Source organism: Emydura macquarii, unplaced genomic scaffold (genome assembly GCF_026122565.2).
Source record: "Emydura macquarii macquarii isolate MOO-44397 ecotype Brisbane River unplaced genomic scaffold, CSIRO-AGI_Emac_v2 contig_1390, whole genome shotgun sequence".
NCBI lineage: Eukaryota > Metazoa > Chordata > Testudines > Chelidae > Emydura > Emydura macquarii.
The window spans coordinates 12,718,869-12,736,403 of record NW_027131527.1 but is presented as its reverse complement, the minus strand read 5'-3'; the positions used below and the strand labels follow the sequence as shown (position 1 = coordinate 12,736,403).

Below are 17,535 nucleotides of genomic sequence, written 5' to 3'. Positions count from 1 at the left end.
CCATCCCAAATCAATCCAAGCACAGAGAGCAATGTTACCCATTATCACAACTACGTAGTGTAAAAATGATCCCAAAACAGACCCATATGAGGATGATGTTGGGGGACAGAGACGAGATGTTTAAGGTCTCCTTCACTTAACAGGAATAAGCCACACTCCCTGCTATGAGAACTGGGGAATAGGAGAGCGGTGCTGATGAGACTCTCAAACTACAGAAAACGCAAATACCTCAAATGGCTGATAGGTGCAGATCCCCGCAGGACTGAATAAACCTGTGAGCTCAGAGATTTTTCGGTTACAGTCTTGATGCTTAGGCTCCAACAAACACACCAGGTACGTAGACGTAAGGTATACCCCAATAACATTTTTGGCCTACCATGGCATGGCATTTACCCAGGACATGAAGTTGGGATCTCAAGATCACAGATTGACCCCAGTAGGGCCCCTTGGGGATTTAACATCTTCCCCTTTCCTTAGTTCTGTGTCTGACATCTACACCATGCCAAATGCCTAGTTCTCCAATCTTCTTTAGGTTATCTCCACTTGCAGCTCTTTTCTGAGTCCCTATCTAATCTCTCTAAGTGTTTATAAAGGTGCCAGCTAAGACTTGTCTACACAGAAGTTATTCTGGAATAAGGTAGGGTGTGAATTCAAAGTGCAATACCTACTGTGCAATAGCTTCCTGTGTGGGCATATAGGACTGGTCTACACATGGGCACCCCAAAAAAATTAATCCAAATTAACTAAAGGAGGGACTTTAAAGTGGATTAGTTAAACTGCATTAAACACCTGTGTAGATGTTCTTATTCAGAATTAGAATGGCCTTAATTTGGTTTAGCATAACTCACTTATTGACTCTCAGCACCCTGCAGAGTTATGTGTTACACACCCTGCCGCCTCGCACCACCCAGCTGGCCAGACTAGCACAGGAGGTTGAAAAGCACTCTAGCTTTGGGAGTTGGCTTGGCAAGCACTGACACGATAGCTGCTGACAAACTTCCCTGAATTTCCCAACTAGTTGCTTCTGACTCTGCTTTTGGTATTTATATTTCTCCATTCCTCAAACCGGGCAAGGTGCTACTGTCCTGTTACAAGGGTCAGCGTTTTGGCAGATCGCCACCCCCAAACAGCACACCTCGGACATCAGGCAGGCTGAGAGAGGATTTTCATTTCCATTTTAAACAAGTATTTCTGCCTACACAGAGTAAAACTGATTGCCAGCTTTGGGACTGGATGGATTTTTCCTTGGGGAATTTGGCAAGGACCTTAGTGATTCTGTGCCTCTCCCTAGATGCAGCAACAGGGATCACATGTTCAGATCAGATAAGCGTGTCTTGCAATCAGTTCCCTAGGACTACAAGGAGTCTAGTGGGTATTGGTTTGCTTGGGTTATTCTCATAGTCCAAGGCTATTTACTGGTAAGTTATGGCTTTAATTTTCAGTATGCAACTTTTACTAGCAAATATCCAAAATCCCACTTACAAGATTTCTCTATAGCCAGTGAAGTTCTGGAGATGCCACGTGAGATAGTAAACCTATCAAGAACTCACCCAAACACCAGCTGAAGTTCGGCAGCATGATCATTACTAGCTTACATGCAGCCATTCAGAACCTTAACAGGAGAAAAGCTTCAGAGCGGATCATTCATCAGCATCTTAATTTCTTTATACAAACTAGGGAACAGACAGTTCATGGATTGATGCAAAGGCAGCGCTGAATGACATTCCACCCACTCAGAGAATCAATCAGAAGTGACATGTCTTAACATTTTTAAGTACACACCACCTCTATGCAGGTAAGAGAGACAAATTGAGCATCTCTCTGGACTGCAAGGGACGTCTGCTATGAACTCAGACACCATTGTCTCTGCTTTGCTACACTGGGAACAAACCAAGTACATCCTCCCCCTGGAAACCAGGGCAAATGGGCTGTGCTCACTTCCTTTCTGGACAAGGGTTAAACCACAGATAGAAGCTATAGCATACTGCATATCCTCAGTTGGAGCGGGTGGGAGACAGAAAGCAGATACTAGAAAAAAAGAGGAGTGTATCTGCTATTGTCAGCTCTAAGAAAAAGGGGTTTTGTGCTCTCCTCTGAGGAGAGGAAAACCAGCCTGACCTTACCTTGGTAGGAAGCCAAGTAGAGCGCTATCAGCAGCACCCAGCCCTTCCACATGCCGTCCATGCTGTTGCTGGGTTGAAAATCCTTCAATGAGTGGAATCAGAGCTAACCCTGTTCCAGGGCTTTCTTCTCTCCTGTGCTTCTCAAACACTGAGCAACCCCGAGACAGACAGAGAGGCGTGAGCTGACACCCACACAAGATAATCACCACACCCATTCTCCTGCACATCACTGTAATAATTACCAATAATAATGTGTATGCTGAGGAAGGTGCGAGAACAGAGCGCACCCAGGAGAACTGAAGAAAAACTTGATGCTGCTCAGGACAATGGCCTGCTCCCCATAGGTGGAAAGAGACTGTCCTGTCATGGTTTCCTGCAGTCAACCAGGGTGGGGAGGAGAGATTGTTAAATCCAACTGTCTATTTCACACAGACTGAACACAGCAGTACACAAGCCACCCCCACCCCACTCCATATTGATCAGTTTCCCTCTATACTGTTTTTGTTGTTGGGTTTAGAGGAGGTGGATTCTTGACAGTGATCTAACATTATGCTTAGAGACGGCCAAGTGACGACTTCCCAGATGACTTATAAAAGGACTTTAAAAAAATACACACACACACTCGAAATCCAAGTCAGCTTGTAGACGGATATTGCCATGTCTCCAGCAGACTCCTCCACCCCATCCCAAAGCACAGCAATGACATTGTGATACCTTAATGTTGCTTTGTGGTCCCATGAAACAAAATGCACTAGCCCAGAGAAGGGGCCCATGCTGGCAATACTGCTCACAGATTAACTGCCTCAACCCTCTCCTGCTCAATACAGAAGACCTGACTGGGCCCTGAGACACAGTTGACTGGTGAATGGTAGAACCATGACCCCTGCCAGCCAAGCTCAGTGTCTGGAATCCCTCAGTACTGGAGCACAGAGGAAAGGACCACGGATATTGAATCCTCTAGCTATTTTTTTCCCTGGAGGAGTCTTCCATCCTACTGTAAATGGATGGAACAGGTTCATAGTTTGAGATCCCAAGGACATGACTTATGCCACAAACACTTTCAATTCCGCTAAGAGAGTTTTGAATACCACCCCCATCCAAGATTTTGGAAGGAGCTGGGCTCAGTTTCTGTCCTTCCTCTCCCTATCTCAGTGCCCTATGTTTCTGAAGCAAGCTGAATTAAGCCAGTGACTGGATAGTTGCCACACATACAGGTGCACATCAGTTGCTGTGTCAGGTTTCCTCTTAGAAAATACTTCCATCACTGGGAGATGTGATGTAGAGAACAGCTACACTGGTCATATCAGGAAGCACCATGATCACAGGTCTGTTTGCTCATTGGAATGGTAGATATGCTTGAAAGTTAAACTACATATAGGTATGGCCAAGGTGTGATCTTTTTCATATTGCTACATGGCACTCTAGCAGGGAAGGCACAGGATTTGCATAGCTCTCAATCTTTCATTGTCCTAGTATACATTGCTTTATTAGCAAAGAACCATCCCCAATGTCCTTAAGGTCTAAGATGCTAGTCAGCACTTGAAACAAAGTTCAGCCTCACTGAATTCCTCAACTCACAGTGTATAAATTCCCATTTCACAGGCCTTGTGTTCCAGATAAAGTCACAAAACCTTGATCTCTAAACCATAACACCACTCAAATAGGTTAACGTGTATCCTCCTTCAAGCAAGGATGGAAGCCCATCAAAAAGTGTCAATGCTGTTCTATATTCCAACAGTTTTGGTGAGAAGCTATAGCATGTACTCCCCTTCATGCTAGAGCTCCCATTGCAAGATATCTAACACTTAGGAGCATAGGGAAAGATGTGATCTCTAAATTCAGGCTCTCCTGGGAACTTTCAACAGAGGAACGTACACAATGCTTGGATCATCGGCAGATGAAAGCCAGTAAAAGGTTTCAGAAACTACTACTTAGAAAGCAAAAAGCACAAAGATGTCAGGTTTTCAAGAAGTTTTTATTGTTAATTACAGAAGCTTTAGTGCAAAATCAAGACAATGTGCTACAGAAAGCAACTGCATGCTTTTCTCCTCCAGTCTAGAGTAAGACAGTGCTCCCACTCTACAGGAGGAAAGAGAAAAAACTATAGGTTCCTAGCATCAGAATTGAAACACTACACAAAACACCTTCCAATTCACTTTGCCCCAAATGTGACTATATTAATCATTTGCTTCCAAAAAAAAGCAAGACAATTAAAACCTTGTCACCCTTACAAATCTAGCATGTTACCTCCAGCCATGATTAAAAGGATGCCCTCTAGTTTGAAAGATCTAAGGTTGCAGTATAGAATGCAGTATCTCACGTCCTGTAATTCCAGGGCAGAGGTGCTATGGTTAAGGAGAGCCCACTGTTCTCTGAAAACGTCTCTCCCTCCCTCCCCACCAATTCTGCACAGGGAAACCCCAGACGAGACAGAAGCCACTGTAGCCACTGCACAAACCTGCTATCATGGAGAAGGAGAAAAGATGCAGATGCATGTTATTTTTACAGCATTTTTTGAGAAATGAGAACTGTCAAGGGTTCTGTATACATTCAAACAGGAAAAAAATACATATATCAGTTTGATTTCTCAGTCGACTAGGACGTACAACTAGAAAAAGTCAAGATGCACGAAAGCAGCAACTGAGTGGTTTTAAGTTAACTCATTCCTGAAGTGTGCTACTAGAACTGCCCCCCACACACAAGCTACCCCAAGAGAATGCCCACACAGAGAAGCTGACTATCACTGGCAGCTCTCCGAATAAGCTGAAACTGGAATTTTCAAAGTTCTGTGTATGCCTCATTTGGGAAGACATGCACAGCTGTGCATCTTCTCTCCCTTCACAGACATTTTCAAAGTTTATTTTAAATGCCTCTTTTTACAAATCCTGTTCAGACTTATGCACTCTAATCTAGTCATCAGTTGTGTGATCCCAAGCCGAGTGTTTGGGGACCCTGTCAATGCCCACATAAGTGGCATTTTCCCAGTGGGTTTACGACCCTTGTCTATTCTCTAAATAGCAGAAGGCTGAGGTGTTCTGGGTCTGTTTCCTCACTCTGTGCCAGGGGAATGTGTGCCATTGGGCTTGTTCTCTGCTTTAAAAAGCAATGGATGTGAAAAGATGCTCATGAAACGTTACAAATAAAGGAATGTATTCCCACAATGCTTGGCTAGAGTTTAATTCACTCTGACATTCTTGACATGTCTTTCCCATTATTCTAGTGGTCAGGCTATAGAAAGGACCCCATTTCTTTGGCATGTGAAGAACCAGTGCTCAAATATGGTACTATCACATTAGCCATGTTTTGTGCTGCATGAACCCAGGCAGGGACATGGTCTGCTGCACAGGGCCCAGCATTAACACAAGGCTATTTTCCTTGCAGGTCCAGAGCTGCCAGAAACAGATCTACAGTACAACTATCTCCCCATATTTTTATTGCATCTCCCAACTGGCAGGCAAAACACTTCCGTATATTAGTGGGTGCCCTGTAGTGTCTCTCATGGAGCATTCAAGAGGATGCTAATTGGTACCTGACAGATTGAAAACAAGTGGCAGCTCTGGGCATAGCAGGACAGCTCCCAGTCTCCCTAGGTGTCCTGGATCACTGAAAGATACACCATTTAACACCAGCTGACTCAGTGAAACTCAAAGTGAGGAAATAAAATGTGATCGATCCATTCCCACCTTTTAGATGAATCCACTGCCCTCTTTTCTCATCCCTCTTTCATAAATTCCCTCCTTTGCACTTCATACACTCCATCTAGCAAAAGTGTGCTAGATCCATGAAAAGAGCTTACTGGAACCATTTTGTACGTTGATATGGGTGCTACAAGGCTGGTGAAAAGGAGCAAAAAATGCCAGTTTAAGACTTTCAATGGAAGTGGGATAACCTGTGCCCTAAATGTTTACCTATTGCCTGTGGAGTGGGACGCTCTGGACTGAAGCCTCTAGAATGAGGTCCAGAGGAGATGGCTGGGCTGCTCCAAGCTCATGCAGAATGGTTCTTCCACCCAGGCAGGGTCCAGCACCTCTCCATCAGGCAGCTTGGAGATATACAAAGGAGGTGCTGCTAGTTGTGTTCCACCCACACCCCTGGCGTGGCACGCACCCACAGGGAGTCCAGCAAGTCCTCCTCTTGGTAATGACGACACCACAATGCCCCAGATGATTACCATTTCCAGACTTCAAAAGGTGAGCAGACACCTCTGGTTGCCCAGCAGATGAGGGGAGCTATTTAGGCCACTACGGCCCTGATCATGGACTCACAGAAGCAAAGATGAGCACTGCTCACCTGCAGGGCACTTATGTGAAGAGATCTAACTTCAATCCCTCCCCCTGTTCCCCCCCACTCCACACATTTTTAGCTGGAGCTCACTTGGACATCACACAACTTTGCTTTTGTTTTCTCAAATTAACCCTCCCCATCTCCCCCAGTAGATCATAAGATATATTTAGAAATCCCTATAGGCTGTGTCTGTAGCACAGGCCAGGTCCTAGAATAACACATTGCCCAACTGCTTAGGCATACTCCGGGATTTATGAACTTCTCAATGCATAAAGCCTGTGACGTGACCCCACCCCACTCCCACAACTTTTTGGATCAGACCCTAAGTCTCAAAGGGATTTTTCAAAGTCCACTGAAGTCAATGATCCATTAATACTGGATCACATCCTTAAACCTTGGCCATGTCCTCAACACAAAAACTGCCCGACCCCCCCACACAAAGATCTTTCACACACTTATTACTGAAAATTCTCTAGGTGCATAAATTCCCCTTACACAATTATAAATCTTTGAAAATTCCAGCCCAAGGGATTCATGGGCTCATTTACCCTAACAGTTCCCTCTACAGATTACACAAGGAAAGTTCAATTCTTTACCAGTAGTATGTAATTTAATATTCCTGCCAGATGTTAATGCAGAGCACTCAAGAGCATATGGGCATCTTCCCAATTGCTGACTAGAACAACACTGAAAATTTAGACAGTGTTCTGATCTTTTTTAGAATTGACTCATCTGTTTTGTCTTCATTCACTTGCACTGTATGCCACTCCTCCCACCACTGACAATACTCCAGCCCACTGGTCAAAATCCACAGGGTAACATATATTTTTAGAGTATAATCAGTTAAACTGTATGATCAGAAATAGCCTCTGTTAAGTCAACATTGCAGAACAGAACCTTCAGCAGTACTACAACAAAAAAATGACAATAAAGGAACTTCAGGGTTGGGAAGTTAAGAAGGGAAGGAAGGGAGGGAGGGACACATTGAGATTTAGCTCTCCCACCAACCTCACCCCACAATTAAAGAAACAAAATCCATGGCAGCCATTTTCAGAATTAAAGATCTCTTCTAATTCCACACGTGATGTTTGCAGTGCTCGATGGCCTAGGAGGAAAAGAAAAGAGTAGTAGAAGAAGTGCAAAAAAGACAGCTTGCTAGTTTTAAATGAAACCATCACCAGTGTGAACCTGTATGAACACAGGACTCTGGAGGCAAAAACTGTTTGGTTTTGCACTGAATCAAATTAATCGTGAGGCACTGCACAAGGAAAAACTGGGGGACAGGAACTCAAATGTTAGAGGTCTTTAAGTTAGACTTAGGCTGCTGATTCTTTAGTCATCTTCTTATCAGGGCCCAGAGATTGCACCCTACAAGAGGAAACATCTCCCAGCAATGAACAGCAATACCTCCCATCTGTTTTTGGAGCCAGCAGAATCTATCCATTAAGAAGCCATGTTACAATTCTCCTTGGCCAAAGAATACATGGGAGACATTCCTGTTGTAAGTCAACAACAGGTACGAAAGAGGCTATAATTAAACCAGGACACCAGTCCTCTTAACAGGGGCTCACCTGGTTACTTTCTGAAACTGGAACTTGGGATTCTAAGGCTGTGTTACAGAAGCCAGAACATAGTATTTGTGTGATTTGTAACAAAAGCTATTGTATTTCTCAGAGCTGATGCTGAAGAGGAAATCCCTAACGACTTACATTGCACTGAGCTGCAGTTTCCATGTTCTTACACCAGTAGCCTGGGCCCCACACACATTCTTCTGATCCCAAGAGATGCTGTTTGGATGACACACAGACTCCTAATTTCTGTGCAGTGAAAGAGGGGAGAGAAAGGTGAAGTTATGTCTTTCCATTTACATGCAGGGATCTCAGTCCTCCCCTGTGATTCAGTCCTATCTGTACAGTTATGACTATTGCCAACAGGGTTAAAGTAGGGGCAGTGCCAGATTGCTAGTGCCAGTTCAGTCTGTAGTTGAATGAACAGATTTCTGAGACACCCCTTGAGGGGACACCAACTCTCAGACATTAGACAATTTCAGCTTTTATACTGTTTTCTGGTCTCTCAACTTTATACAGAAGATTCTACTAGAAACAGGAGACCTCACATGAGCAAATGTGAGTCATTCACTGAAGGTACAATTCTAGTGTTTAAAATTTGGGAAATACAGATCTGGTCATCTAACTCATGAACCCCTGTTTCCCCTTCATCCTTGCCAAAGACTACAAACTGCCAAACAGTCGTAAGACATTGAGCAGCTAGTCATGCAAGGCCCAAACCCAGCTGATGGCGTACTTATTTGTATTCCAGTGGAGCCTGTGTGCACGCACACGCAGAGGAAGGTATGGTCCCTACCTCAGAGCTTATTCTACACAGAAATTGTATTAGCTGCATGCACTACTTACACTACAGACAAAAGTGGGGTCCATTAACTCTGTCAAGAGCGTCACAAGCATCGGCTCATACTGCTCCACAAACTGAACACACTGTAACAAGACACAGTAATTAAGACATTTTGTATTAATTGAGACTGAAACAAGTCGCTGTCACCATTTAACCTTAAATTGTGTTCAACAAGTTTTGGTATACAGAGACTTCAGCCTGGTTAGTACCAGGGTAAATATTCATATTTTTAGCCTTTTCATAAAGTTACAGAAAAGAAGGAAAACCAGTTAAAGCATCTGAAGTGTTAAGTAAGGCTTTTTTTTAAACCAATATTACTTGTTCCCTTTCCCTTTAGCTGGAGAGAGTTTATAGAAGGAAAATTCCCCTTGTTTGAATGTCTTTTAGATGGTACTAAAGATAGTAGTAATTGTCCTTTTAAGGAAAGGAGACGTTAGTTGAGATGGATTGGCACTGTTGTTGAAGTCCAATCCCATTTCCTTTAAGACAAAAGGAGACAAGACAAACACAAAAGGGAAGAGAAAGGAATAGCAAAGGTAGAAAATGCAGCTTTTGTCTCTGGGGTTAACTTTCACTTGCAACCTCACTGATGAAAAACACACAGGCACAGCTCACAGTCTTATCAGACACTCTGAGACCTGGCAAACTCATAACAGCATTGGGCTGTTTTGGGCATTTCATTTTACCTTTTTTTGGTGACAGGCCTACACCAGTACTGCAGAATATGCAGCCAGACGTACTAGACAGAAGGAAAAAGGAGAGAGACAGGAAACAGAAGAAATGAGGAAAAGGAAGGAAAAGGACACATGGGGACAGTGGGAAAAGAAAGTCACATATCCCAGGTGGTGTTTACAATTCAGCTAGATTTGGTGGAGGTGGCGATGTCATCTGGGTCCCTCACTTTGGCCTGGTCTGGTCAGGACACCTCTCAAGATAGGAATGACAAATGCCCACGGTGTAGGGGGTGGCAGGGGAGGCAATCATGATGGTAAAGCTGGCTCCTGTAACCAATTTTTCTCCCAAAGTCTTTTTCTTTTAAGACCCAAATGCAGAGTGCTGGGCAGACTAGCCCACCCCTTCATTATGCTGTCCAGCAATCTGGCCTCATTTTCAACACACTAATGTTGTATTGATTTCTGGTGCTTTTACTTTTGTTTACTAATCATGATTTTAAGACAGTTCGTAAGTTATATTAGTAGGCCTTTTTGTTTGGTCTAATTTAAAGTATTTTTTTCTCCCTCCCACCTTTTTTGCTAACATTTGGTTTAGATTATGAATGTGTAGAGAAATTTATTGAAGAATTTATAAGACACTCCTCCTCCAAACAGTGTTCAAGGAGGCAATGGTTTATCTAACAGCAAGCATTAGGATGATATCTGTATGTTATCGGACATGAGCGCCAAATCTGACCTGCTACTGAGAAGCTAAAACACAGTCACAAGCATGAAAGAACTGAGGGGACATGGGGGGGGCGGAGAGACAGACTACAGATACAAATATTCCAAGGATAATCACAGCACTATGGAGAGAAGAGTCTGCTCAACATTTTAATGCAAATTTTAGTGCAAATGAAGAGATTATGCCAGTGTCTGAAATGGAAACTGAACAGGTAGAACACGGGCAGCAGCAGGGCAAGCTTTACTGCACCAATATCCATCACTCAGCCCTTTACTGGATATACCATCTCTAAGGGTGAGAAGATTGTCAGTCTCCATGATTATTAAGTCTATGATCTCTAATGAGAATTCAAGGTTGCCAATTTTGACACGGGCTGATCATCAGCTCACTCTACAGAAGTCATTGGAAAGCCACAACTTATAACTGCTTTTAGTCACAGACCTGTACTGGATTTACATGGCTAAACCTATGTGAAAAGCTATATCCCACTAGCACCCTCTTCAGCCATCAGAATATCTTCAGCTGTGTACTACCCCATGGTGCCTTTTGTTAGCTCACAAGGTCAAACGACAAACTGGTTAGTCCCCTAAACTGTACTAAGGGGTCTAACACATGATCGGTTCCCAATGCCTCCGCCTCAGATACAGGCCATCACAAACTGCAATCACTACAAGTTTCCCAAGAAAGGTATTCAGGAAACAATTCAGCAACTTGCTTCTCTATATAAAACGTGGATTTTTAAACTGAAGCCAGCTCAGGAAGGAACAGCAGATAACCGCCAACTCCTTTTATCCTCCAGAGAAGGAGGAAATTCCTTCATTATACTTATGGCAATTGACGGACCAATAATTAATTTAGCACGACATGGGCAGTATTTTCGTGTGAATTCTGTCTTTCTACAGTTTTACAGAAACGGCTGGGCTAGACAGATTTATACATTCACCCAATTTGCATTGCTCTCTATTTCTGATTGTAAGGCAGGCTGCCACATATCCAGACGCAGGTGCTGCCAATTCCAATATTGGAGAGATCAAGCTTCCTCCTCACCTCGTGCACTTTACTACGAACAAAAAGGAAGTTTATACCTTTTGATACCAAGCATAAGAGAAATCCCAGCAGGGATCAGGCTGTCAGTTTGGGGCAATGTAGAACCAAAACAGACGCAAGAGTCTTAGTTGCACTGTGGCTAGTTTCAAAGCAGTCAGCGGCTGATGAGCTCTTTCATAATTCTCCAAATATCACCCGCTGGAGATGGAGGAACTCAGTCATCTCAAGAACACAAGAAGCCACTATGAAGGTCCTGACGTTAACACCCAGCCACAGTGCACAAGAATTTATTCCCAGCTGGGTTTTAGAAAGGATAATCCCAAATATATTGAAGTGTAAAGGATCTGGGCTGGAAAAAAGCACTCAGATAGGTGACAGGGCATGTATTTTAGCCCTCCTGATGGTGAAGTTTTGAAATCCTATAGCCCCACAATGGTTAAGTGATAATTTTTATGTCTATTTATCCTCCCCACATGAGGTACTTTACCGTGTCACTGACAGATTCTGGCAGGAAATGACAGACTTTTTCAAGTGCAGCCTCAATTTCACCTGCTGTGGCATTCTTCTCCAATTGCTTCTCTAAGTAAGCTACAATCATCTTGCACACGTCACAAAAGTCACCAGCTTGTAACTTCTCTGGAACAATTCTCACTGATCAGAAACAGACAGATGACAATTAGCACTTTTTGATTATATGAAAAGCCTCTATCATGCAGCTGCTCCAGCTCTTAGTCGGAAGAGTAGCCAAGAGGATAACAGTTTAAACTCTAGGTAAATAGTATAATAAAAGATAGCTCTTACAAGGGGCGCTGATCACACACAAACAAGTGTGTTTTATACTCAAAACTCATTACCCACCTGCAGGAGAAGGCCTGTTGCTTGGGCATAATTTCAGCATGATGCATACAGCTTCAGGATTAGTTGCCTCCAACAACATGTCAATGACAGCTTTGCCATAGGTTTCCACAAAGTCCTTACACTGGTCTTTGATACCTTGAGGTAACACGGAGCAGACCTTCTCCATCTCATACACCATTTCTGCCTGGATGCAAGAGTGGGAGATTTGGTGAGAAGGAAGAATAAATCCATGGGATCAATCCCATTAGTATCCATTTGTGCCCCTGATCCCCCTTGGCAGGGGACGGAGACCTCACTGTTCCAGGAGAGCAAGGAACCCACAGAGTGCTATTAGACCAATACCAGCTACCACATACCACTTCTCCCTCCACCCCATAACAGCAGCAGCACATGCACCAAGCAAGAATTGCATCATTCCAGCAAGTATTTAATACAAGCTCTATTTCAAAACAAGATCTGTCCTTTCAACCAATAACATACCTCTGTCCTGTTGTTCTCCAGCAGGAGAGCCACCTCCTTCACCATAGTTTCACATATATCACACACAGAGAATGTTTTAGCTGGCACCAGGTTTTTCTGCATCTGAGTATAAGGGTAACATTTATAGAAGACAGTTAGGGTCATCAATATTCTAAAGTAAATCACTACAAATAGAAGCTAACGCTAATTACCACAGATAAATTGCTGGAAAGTAAGTTGCATATGATGAAGCTAATATGGACAAAGAGCCACAGAAGAAGTGAAATTTAAAGTCTGTTTGTAAATTCCAAAAGGGTCTCCCCACCCCCCAAAAAAAAATGGTTCTTGGAAAGGTCACTTCTTGGCCAGTTTAATATTGGATGAATAGTTATGTGAAGTGGACTGAACCCTGCAAAGGTAGGAGAATAAATGCCTATCTAGTGATTTTCCACCATTCCAAATACTTGGACTCTATTATCCGCATTGATTTTTAAAAAGCTACCAAAGTGATTAGGATATTCAGGACCAAGTCAAATCTGAACTGCAAACATCCTCCAGTTTCCTCTACCGGAAAGATGATCATCACACAGAGGCATTCCTTTCAGAGTCTTTATTTCGAGTGCATTATAACTAGCTCAAAAATACTTTTCTTTTGGGCTGAAGTGTCTCATCCTTCATCTCAGACAAAAGATGATGGGGAACCTACTTTCAGAAAGTTTGAACAAAATATAAATTGAACTGATTAAGTTATGTGTGAATACCGTCTTTTTTAAAAACATAAAACCACCACAAGCTTTCAACTCCAAACCCATGCTAAACTTCAATTTTAATCAAAGGTTTATTCCTCAGTGAGGCTTACTGCCTCTGATAATGCTTGAAGAATTGTTGTTCAAAATTAAAATTATAAGCAACTGAAAGCAACACCCTGGCCAGAGTCTAGTACTGTACTATAATTCACACTTGACTAAAGATTAAAATGGTACCTTATAGCTTTGTTCTGTGACCACCGCAAAGTGCAAGCCAACTCTCCAAAAGGAAGCAGCTTCATAAATTAACCCCCAACCAGTGAAGGTCAGTAGTTTAATATGCTAGGAGATATGTTATTCTGTGCACTCAACTGGAAGTCTGCATGCATCTGTAAAGCTTTGCTTCCTCATCTAGCTCATGTTGATAACTCAAGTCAGAAATAGCTTTGATCCTTTTATAAGCAAAGTAGCAGCAAGTATTGAAAGTCCCAACTTACCTCCACAGGTTCCATCTTCACTTCATGCATCACTTTCGCAGGCACCAGAGTCTGGAGGGGCACAGATTTCAGGGAAGGACAGAAGCCAACCATGACACAGATATCCTTTGGTTGCTGGAGAGACATACACAATCAAAAACAGAACTTAAAAAATTCTACACAGATTCCATTTAACCTCACAGACTCAATAAAGGGGGGGGAGAGAGAGGAGGGGAGGGGGAGAATAGGTCAGGTTTGAAAAAGCAGTAATACAGCTAGGAGCTTTAGAAGTCCAAGAAGGCTGTTCTCAAATTCAAGTATTGTGGAAAGAAACTAAAGTTTTGGCCATCACTGTTATAGGCAGGACAAACTTATCAGGTTAGCAATTTTTAATCTGATGCCAGTGTGGATTTAGGACTAGTTCTTTGGCATTTACAAATGATCAACTCCTTTAAAAGATATACATCTTTTACAGTAGCCGATGGGATTACACTGAGATGACATTCTCCTATTTCCCCTTTAAATCTTCTGAAAGTTTGAGTGAAGAACAAGCTTCTCTGGACTCCATGGAGTTTATGCAAGATCCAAGAAGTGCTGGTAAGTCCAAAGACTCCTCTCCCATCCATAAAATCAACTACTCTCTATAAAAGCCTCTGTTACATAATTAATCACATAATCTGGCATCCAATTAAAGTAAGTCAAATAATGACATGAAGAGATGCTTCCAACCAGATCACTTTTATGCAGTTATAATATACTATCACTACAGCAGCAAAGAATGTAACCCATACGTCTCTATATTATCCAGAAATGCAAAAAACTAAAGAAAAAAAAAAGCTAGCCAGAAGCCAGTTATTGTACACAAGGCTTTGGGTTTCATAAGTATCTGCAAGATTTGTACTAAGTTACTAGCTGAAACAAAGAGGAAGGGGCAAACCACAAACGGAAACAAAAGCTCTGGATCACCAGCACACATGGCTCTGCACATCTAGGTTCTTGGACTGAGCCCATCTCAATGGTACAGGAGCGATTCTGCTACAGCTCTTCGCTGCAGCACAACTGTTCCAGCTCAGCAAACCCAATGACAGCGACTGGATTACAGCAATCTGCTCCAACTTGCTGCAGCACAGGTATTTAAAAAGGGACACCAACAATTTAAAGATAAAATGTAGGTAGGGTAGTGAGACGACTTTACTATTACTACAATGACCAGTTAATATTGCTGTAACAGAGATTAGTGAAAAAAATTCTTTGTTTACTTTTTGCATCCTACAACACTTAACATCTCGTTTGTCTTGATCCTTCGCAAAGCAACAAAGAACAAAGTTTTTTCTTTAGCCTGAGAAGATTTCAAACTGATTGTGCTCCCTTAAGAACTTGCACCTACATAACAGTAACCAAGTAACTAAACATAGTTTAGCTGGTTCTGTGATCTTTGTGCTCAGACCACCACGGGGGGAGGGGGGGAGGAGAGAGATGGACGGACGGGACAGCAAGACTGGAGCTATTGTATCCATAGTTCTACCCATGCCAAGCAATGAATGATAAATGTACACCATAACTGGATTGCTTACTGCAAAAAAAGGGACTGCATTCTCTCCTCCTTAAAAGGAGAGTTTATTTCCTGAACTAAAACACTTCCTGCCCCACTCTTCTCCCAAGGTAGGTTTACTAAGGTTTGCTCCATCCTGTGTGGGGTTAATATAGGATTAGGGAAGAGCCAGGAGGAAGGGCTATTGAAATTTTAGTAGAACCCAGGACCCTACGACATGCAATACTAAAGCACTCAGAGCTGTAAGTGTGTGTGCACTTTATGATGATATAAAAGTTTGTCAAATATATTCAAAATATTTCCTCCCTTTAGAAGAGGAGGTTATTTTAGATGCTGGTTCTCTCTTATATCAATTCTGAGTGGACACTTTCACAGATGTAACCAGAAGTCCTGAGTTCTTTGAAACTGGTGGAACTACTAAATATACAAACTAGTGCCAGACACGTGAAACAGGGAACAATTGTTCAAAACAGGATGCACAATGCCAACACAACAGACAGCATTTACTACAGTGTAGGGTACAAAGCTAGAGGGTTGTGTTTCCAAAGAGCTTTTTGGTAAACTATCTTCAGCACTGTAGGCTAGCAGAAAAAGCAGTCTAGATTAGATGTGGCCAGACTCACTAATAGAGGTCAGACTGTCCTCTTCCCCCCCCTACACAGACAGTCTGACCACCAGGTAGTAATAGAAAGGGAGATGAAGTATTTTTCCATCTCCATCCTCTAGGAAGTCAAACAAGCTTCAAAATAATGAAGGTTTACTGTTTGAATGCAATAGAGTTTTATTTATCATGCCCGACGCCCATAAGACTTCCATGCACAGGTAGAAGCAATACCTCAGATATAGCACCGCTTCCAACTACACAGATTCAGATCAGACAGGCACTGCCTTTAGTTGAGTTCCCTGGCTCATGCACTATAATAAGCATTTCAAACTATTAATGCTACAGCAGCATCACATGCATGCAACATGTTCTCATTGAAACATGACAGACACAAGGTCTCCCAGGACTTCTCTAAACAGGAAAATAAGAGGCATTGGAAGAGCAGGAATCTGAAGGCCCCCTGTGGTTGTCTACAACTATTGCCCTGACCTATAAATCAGCCGTTCCCAAATGGGGTCGCACCTATCAGTGGATGGGGCTGCAGCAATCCCTAGTATGTGGAGGACCCATTTTGCTCCGCACAGCATGACCTTGCATGTGCGGTGCATGCGAGGTCACACTGTGCAAAGAGCAAAATGACGCCCCACATACTGTCTAGGGTCCCGGCAGCAAATACCTCATTAAAATGGAGTTGTGATGACAAAAAGTTTGGGAACCCCTGCTATAAAAGGTAATCCTAGAAAAGAACCAGTCACAGCACTGACTTCATCTTTGAGCTAAAGGACTCAAGAGTGAAACCAGAAACTGATTAGAGGGCAGTGACAAGATTTTATTATATCCTCACCTCTACCCCAGGAAAAGTAATCTGCTGCACTGGTGGTTCCACCATTAGATTGAAATCTTAATGAAGAGCTGATATCAGGAGCAGGAACCATGACCTATTTCACTGGAGATCTCTCTTGCCCTTCCCTTTTTCAAACCAGCCTCTCCCTCCCACACACATCCCTTGTATCTGTCAGAGCTGACTGCAGTCACATCACATACACAATTAATTAGCAAGAGGTGAACTACAGCCCTGTAGCTGAAAAGCAAAGCATCACCACAGGCAAGTTTCCCACATACCTGGTCCTGCTGTTGATAGAGGAGATTGGAGACAGACAGAAAGAAAAAAGAAATGAAAGACATAACAGTTAAGATTAAAGGAAAAAACCTCAAGCACTTGAACTGTGCATATGGTTTGTACCGAAAAAAATAAATCAATCTTGCTACTGCCCCAACCTCTATGCATGAGGCTCTAGTTCTTAAAGTTTGGTAGTGCAAGGACAACACTTCATTTAGTTAACTGCTCACTCCAGAACGGGTTGTAGCACACTAGACATTTTTCAAGCTATCACACTGAAAGCAGCCTGGGAAGGACTACATCCAGACAAAATTTGAACACTGCTCAGAGCAAACGAGAATGTTAGATGTGTTCATGTTCCAATTTTGAAGTATTGTCAAGATGCAATAGTTACAACTGAAAATATGAAGCCAACTAACTGGAATGAACATTTAAATTTTCTTCTTTGCGTAAAGT

The 17,535-nt window shown here is 42.7% G+C and overlaps 1 protein-coding gene across 3 annotated transcripts in view; it reads right to left on the bottom strand.

Annotated features, from left to right (window-relative positions):
- Nucleotides 1-4,079: 4,079 nt before the first annotated feature.
- LOC137156069 (prosaposin-like) overlaps nt 4,080-17,535 on the bottom strand; it is a 33,949-nt gene continuing 20,493 nt past the window's right edge. For all 3 annotated transcript variants that reach the window (XM_067552662.1, XM_067552661.1, XM_067552660.1), the window contains exons 8-14: nt 13,825-13,938; nt 12,603-12,704; nt 12,123-12,306; nt 11,752-11,915; nt 8,822-8,902; nt 8,117-8,224; nt 4,080-7,512 (exon numbers count right to left, since the gene is read on the bottom strand). In XM_067552662.1, the coding sequence (XP_067408763.1) occupies nt 7,477-7,512; nt 8,117-8,224; nt 8,822-8,902; nt 11,752-11,915; nt 12,123-12,306; nt 12,603-12,704; nt 13,825-13,938 (789 nt within the window). In that variant the 3' untranslated portion in view covers nt 4,080-7,476. The remainder of the gene's footprint in view (nt 7,513-8,116; nt 8,225-8,821; nt 8,903-11,751; nt 11,916-12,122; nt 12,307-12,602; nt 12,705-13,824; nt 13,939-17,535) is intronic.